Consider the following 6262-nt stretch of genomic DNA (forward strand, 5'->3'; position numbering starts at 1 on the left):
TGTCTTCTCCACAGTTGGTCCTGGAGTGAAAATGTATGTATAAACAGAAGTTGTAGTAACTGGCATGCATATTAGACATACATACAAGGAAGAACCCCACCTGTACTGAAGATGTCCATGCTGTGTGCATGTGAATGGACGTACAATATTCCTGTATGAACATTGCCCATATCTTTCGTACAACTCAGTGTATATCTCCAAGTTGTCCTGAAAAATTGGCTAAAGCAGCAGCTAGAGCATCCCAACAGATCATCTAAATTTGGTCATCTATATTTTCATTTGAATGATTATCTAAAATAGTTTTATCATCTATATCTCTTTTTACTCCAGCAGATCATTTATATATGACATCCTCCATATTTCTTTAGAGGATGTAGAGAGAACATCTAAATATAGAGTTTCTCTTCAAATATGGATGAATGTTCTGCTGGAGTTCAATCTTTACCTATCATCCTCTATTTTTAGGATAGAGGATGAGATAGATGAACTGTTGGGATGCTCTTACCTTTCACTGCATTGTCTTTTTTGACTGCATTAGTACTGTGTAACCAATAATGCAGCTGATATCTGCATTTAGTTTCAGGTTTCAATGTTCATTAGACAGAGAATTGAGAGTTCAGGAAACCTCCGAGTAATGCAACATATATAGATTAATTGCTCAATCTAGATCACATATGCCAGCATGATTTAAGCAAGACATGCCACTTCTAGGAAAATAAACCTGCAGTACATAGTTTTGCATAGTTCCAGGCACCCACAAATTTCCCTGCTGATCTGCAAGATTGTCTCTATCCTCCCAATACAACAGTAGATAGCCACTAGCTTACAATCTCATTACTGATCTCTCACACAAGAAGACAGAATCCTGATCCATTGATTCTTCACCACTTTGCACAAGATAAATGGATGCAACCCTGAATCCCCTGACCACCACCATTGCAATGCAGCTTTTGTTTGCATTGCAGAAGGCACAGTCCAATATATTCAGAACAAAGGAGCAGATGCACATGCATGCATCATCCTCACTTACTTAATCCTCCTTTTCTGTGAAGGTACAATGAGACCAAGAATCCCTGCATGTTACACAAGCAAATTAAGGCACACCATGCAATAGGATTAACATATGAGATGGAGAATAGAATTAATTAACCGTGCAAAATGAACAAACTAACACCCTATCTTTTTTCACTTTCGCTTATACTTATAAGCCAAAATTTGAATTTTCAATCTTAAATTTAGAGTATATTTTGGTGTTTTTCATCGTAGTTTATTTTTCGGTCTTGATTTTTAGATTGCTAATAATACACATATAATAATTTTATCAATAAATTATTTTTTATTTTTAAATATGTCGTTTGGCCTTTTTCCTATCACACCCTAAATCTGAATCTACATAATGCAGATAGAGTTATTGTAGGTTTAAACCTCCCTCAAAACGCAGAAGTTTGATAGGGTTTTCACACAAAACAGTTCAATTTCTTCAAAGTTGTCACGAAATTCATCCAAACCGAACAGACCCGTAAGTTTGTCTGTTTGCAGGTGTGGCGGCATACCGCAGAGGGGTGGATCGTCTCTGCACGGCTTCCGAGACGCGGCGGAGCACGTCGACCTGCGCGCGCAGGTGGACGACGTAGTCCATGGCCTCGCGGAGGAGCGACGCCTCGTCCATGGCGCCGCCTCCGGGTATCACCTTCCTCAGCGCCATGGTCCTCCTCCTCACCAGCCTCCTCGCCATCACACCGCCGGCAGTGACACCACCACCACCACCTGAAGCAGCGGCGGCGGGGCGGCGACGACGACCTGATGATCTCCTCCTCTGGCCGCAGCAGTAGTACCTCCGCACGATCCTCCTGCACCTCTGCGCCCTGGCCGCCGCTGCCGCCGACGCCGGATGCGCCAAGATGATGGCCTTGGGCCAACTCGCGCCGCTGCCGTGCGCCGCCGCCATGGCGATGTCGGCGGAGGACTTGACGGCTTGCTTCCTCTCCTGCAGGCTCATGGCGTTCAAGGGCGTCGTCGTCGTCCTCGAGCAATCTTGGAGGCTCAGGAGAAGGTTCTTGAGGAACGCTTGCTTGAAGCCGAAGGACATGGTGCTGCAGGTGCTAGCAGAGCTAGAGCTATGGTCTCTCATGGCGAGCTACCCTACTCTTCCTGAGATCGATGTTGCAATGCTGATGAGATGCGCAGGTTAGAGCTATGCAAATGGCACTGCACCTGTTGCTTAAATATACGTGTGCTCCGGTGCTCCCTGTGTAGGTGTGGTTTGTGGGATAAAAAGATGACACATATTGTAGCTGAAACCATAGACAGATCCAGTGGGACATGCTGGACCTCTAAACAACAGCTTTTTTTTATCATTCTTAGCAAATATTTTGAAAATAAGCAATTTTACTATCCTTGAAAAGATACCAGAAGGTATTATTTTTTTCATGTAAAATTTAGTATCTCTTGATATCTTAGATACTAGTCCTTAAGGATAGGAAAAAAGTTCTTTCAAATATCAAAATTTTAGTGTAAAATTCTACTACCTTAATACCTTAAGGTACTAAATTTTTACAATAAAATATGGTAATTTGAGCTATGTTTGCAAATAAATTTAGCAAGGACTCACGGGTCTCTATGTGTCTATAGCCGCCGGAGACTTCCACCCTATGTTAAATCTGTCCTTAGATGAAACCAAGAGCGAAACTAAGTCTAGGGCAACTAAGGCTTAAGCCTTAGACCCAAACTCTATATAAATTATATATAAAATTTAAAAAAACATAAAGAGTTAAAAGACAATATAACATATTTGAGCTATAGATGTGGCTTCTGGCTAGATCTGCCTCTGGCTGAAACATAATCTCTCATGAATGTTAAATCCATCTCTAGCTAAAACCAGCTGTGGAACCAGACCTAGGGCAACTAAGGCTTAGGCTATGGGACCGAGATCCAAATTCTATATAAATTCTATACATTTTTTTAAAAAAAGTAAACTTATAAAGAGTTATGACAGATAATAGATTTGAGCCATAGGCATGGCTCCTTGCTAGTTCTGCTCCTGGCTGAAACATAATATATATCTCGAGAATGCATGCATGAGTATATAACGACATTTTGTTATCATCGATCTTAATATAACATAAACCACTTGTTTATTATGTGATCGAATTAACTAAGTGAAATAAATATTGAGGCGTGCATGAAAATCTAGCTAGAGAACAATGGTTGGTAGGTACGTATATACACTAGCACCATACCACCACCACATGCATGTATGCAATTGCAAGCACATGCTAGACTCGAATTGGATTACATCGTTCATCAAAAAAACATGTCCCTTAATGGTGGCTAATTAATCGCCAAGACACTAGCTCCAACGTTTCTGTGTCACAGCAGGATCCAAGGAGATTGCATCGAAAGGGAGCTGCTCCAGCTAGCGAAAATTTTTTATTAAATAAACCTTTTTAGCAATTAATTTAATTACTAAACCATCGGACAAACTTTTTTAAAACTGAACGTTTTGGCACGCCAGTGTTGGTAGCGTGATAAGACAGCGCTGTCACGCCGCCTGATCGGCATGGCAAGACTGCTACACCAGTGTCAGTGGCGTGGTAAGACAATGCTGCCATGTCACCGATAATGTTGGTGGCGTGGCCAAAAGATTTATAGGGCGAAAACATTTTTCTCAGAAGTTTAGTAATAAAATTATTTATTAAAAGGTTTTAAAAATAAAAAAAATTCCCAGCTAGCTAGAGATGGAGGTGTGTGAGTGATCGAGATCGATCGACAAGCCGCACATGGCCGCACATGTGGCGTCAGCGCGGGCACTTGGCGCTTCGGCAGCACGGCGACGGCGACGCACGCAGCGGCGCCGGCGCGCGGTGGCGCTAGCTGCGTTGATGTGCATGTGACCTGACCAGCGGTGACCGCCCCAATTATAGACATTATCGCATTTTGCCATGCTTAATAATTCAGAAACATGCATGATAAGCTTAGTATGTAGTTATCGATCCGTAATATTAACTCTGTTCTAAAATATAAATATTTCTATATATATGTTGTCTAGTATGGATTATGGCTTAAATTAACCGGCAATATCTCAGCCGGTTAATTCGTGGCATGAAGCAGTTATTTCATGCATGAGATCAAAATTTCATTTCATTTCCTGGAAATTAACAAGGGCAATGGGAGTAGCTAGCTAGGGATGTATGGTGGCCGGTGCAGGATCGATGCAGCAGCAGCAGGCAATGCAAAATGCAGGAGCGGTTTGATCGATCGGTTGGTCGCTCGCTCGCTAGCCTTTTCTTCAGCCGCGGTGGTCTGTGTCTGTCTGTCTGCCTGCCTGCCTGCCTGCTGCTCTGAGGAAAGCAGGCAGAGCTTGCTGCTTCACATGGGCGCTGCGCTCACATGGAGTTTGTTCGGTCGCTCCATGCATCCGTCGATCGATCGGAACTTGGTTTGGGGGAGGCGAACTGCAGCTGGCTGCAGCACTCTCTGGTCGATCAGTCCCAGGCTCAAGGACTCCGAGCTAGCTTTCGATCGGATAGATGAAGTTAATTTCAGTGTAGTCAGGTTAGCACCGTTTTGAATTAATGTGAGTCGTCGAGATAGGTGCATATCCTCGGATAACTGTCGTTCTAGGTTGTTTTATACTCTCCCGTTTCTAAATATCTGACGTCGTTGATTTTTATACATGTTTGACTATTTATTTATTTTAGGATGTTAAAAAAATCTAAAGGCGTAGGTACATAGGCATGAGTAGTTATTTTACACCAGGAGTGAAACGAGACTTCCCGCGTACTTCCTAGGCTGAATACGTAAAAGATGGGTCCACCAGCCTTCCTGCTCAAGAAGATATCCTTCGACAATATATATTATAAAATAAATTAATGATCAAAAGTTATATTATAAAGATGGAGAGTAACCATGATTAGTAAGTAGTAGTATTTCCGTACAGACAAGGACCCAAGTACTCAACCATCTATTATTTGGACTCTTTTATATAGTTCTGTTCTTCCCACGTTGGTAATCCTAGTTCACTAGAATTACTTAAATCATTCATATACATGTTTGCACATGCCTTTTTATCGCTACACACTAGCACATCTCATTGATCATCTTGTTGTCCGACAGGGGACATCTTGAAACTAAATTGCCGTCTCGTCTCAATCTGTCATTGATCTCTCCATCAAATCCCCAACGCGAATTGCAAAATCAGCCAGAACAAATTAATCATCGCGGTTGACAAAGTGAGAGAACATGCTAGCCTGTACCACTATAATGGGCATGCATACCTACAGGGACAGCACCTCTGGCCATCACCAGAGTAGCCTTGTGGTATTGTATTTGTCTCTGCTATCAATCAGGACAAATTAATCATCAAATATAATATTGTATTTATTTCTTCTATATTTAAGAGAACAGATATAACCATGTGCCACTAGAGAAAATATAATTAGCATGCATTAATGCATATGAGTATGGCCGCATTCGGGACGGGGTGATAAGTTAACTTATTTGGCACGAAAAACATACTAATAGATTAGTACATGATTAATTAATTTTAATTATTAATTATTAAAAATATAAAATAGATTAATATAATTTTTAAAACAACTTTCTTATATTTATTTTTATAAAAAAGCATACCGTTTAGCAGTTCAGAAAACATGCGCGTGAAAAACGAGAGAATAAGTTACCGTCTTGGTCGAATGCGGCCTATATGTAAGAGTCAAACTCAACAAGAAATAGATGATCCTGTAGATCTCAGCAAAGGTTTGTACGTGGCCGGATGGCACATGAAACAGAGTAGCCATGGCCACATATGGGTGGCGCCGTTGTGGTGGTGGTACTTTATCGCTCCGAAAAAAGATATTTCTCGTTTACAGTAATATTTAGTTATGTTCTAAAATTTTAATGATTATTTTTTTCGAATAAGTTTGTAAAACTAAATAAGTCTGACATTATGATATAAGATAAATCTATGTATAGCATTTGATTTACATTTAAACTAATTATTTAAGTAATAATTGGTTGTCGAATTTTAGAAATCCAACTAAATATTATACAAAAGATAAATATTTTTAACTGGATGAGTATTATTAATTGTACCAGCTGCCAGCCGGGGAGATGTAGGGCATGCAAATATACGGGCGGGCAAGCAATTCACGTGTCCGGATCTTGGCGCGCTAGCTGCATGCGTATGTGCGATGGATATATGGGGAGACGAGGGCCACATATATCCGACACATGCGGCGGCTCCCGCCCTGTCTTAATTTCT

The 6262-nt window shown here is 41.1% G+C and overlaps 1 protein-coding gene across 1 annotated transcript; it reads right to left on the reverse strand.

The window, feature by feature from the left end:
- Positions 1 to 630: 630 nt before the first annotated feature.
- LOC102719026 (transcription factor IBH1-like 1) lies at positions 631 to 2165 on the reverse strand. Its single transcript, XM_040525451.1, has 2 exons — positions 1554 to 2165; positions 631 to 1073 (listed from the first exon to the last, which is right to left on the reverse strand). The coding sequence occupies exons 1-2, from the start codon at positions 2129 to 2131 to the stop codon at positions 1031 to 1033; spliced, it is 621 nt and encodes a 206-aa protein (XP_040381385.1). The 5' UTR covers positions 2132 to 2165; the 3' UTR covers positions 631 to 1030.
- Between the last annotated feature and the right edge of the window lie 4097 nt (positions 2166 to 6262).

The sequence above is a fragment of the Oryza brachyantha genome, chromosome 6 (assembly GCF_000231095.2).
Source record: "Oryza brachyantha chromosome 6, ObraRS2, whole genome shotgun sequence".
Lineage (NCBI taxonomy): Eukaryota > Viridiplantae > Streptophyta > Magnoliopsida > Poales > Poaceae > Oryza > Oryza brachyantha.

Bases quoted from the DNA above. Each gene is read 5' to 3' on its own strand.
- LOC102719026 (XM_040525451.1), bottom strand. From the start codon at position 2,131: ATGAGAGACCATAGCTCTAGCTCTGCTAGCACCTGCAGCACCATGTCC. The intron at 1,074-1,553 runs GTATGCCGCCAC...TGTAACATGCAG, and splicing joins AGACGATCCACCCCTCTGCG to GGATTCTTGGTCTCATTGTA.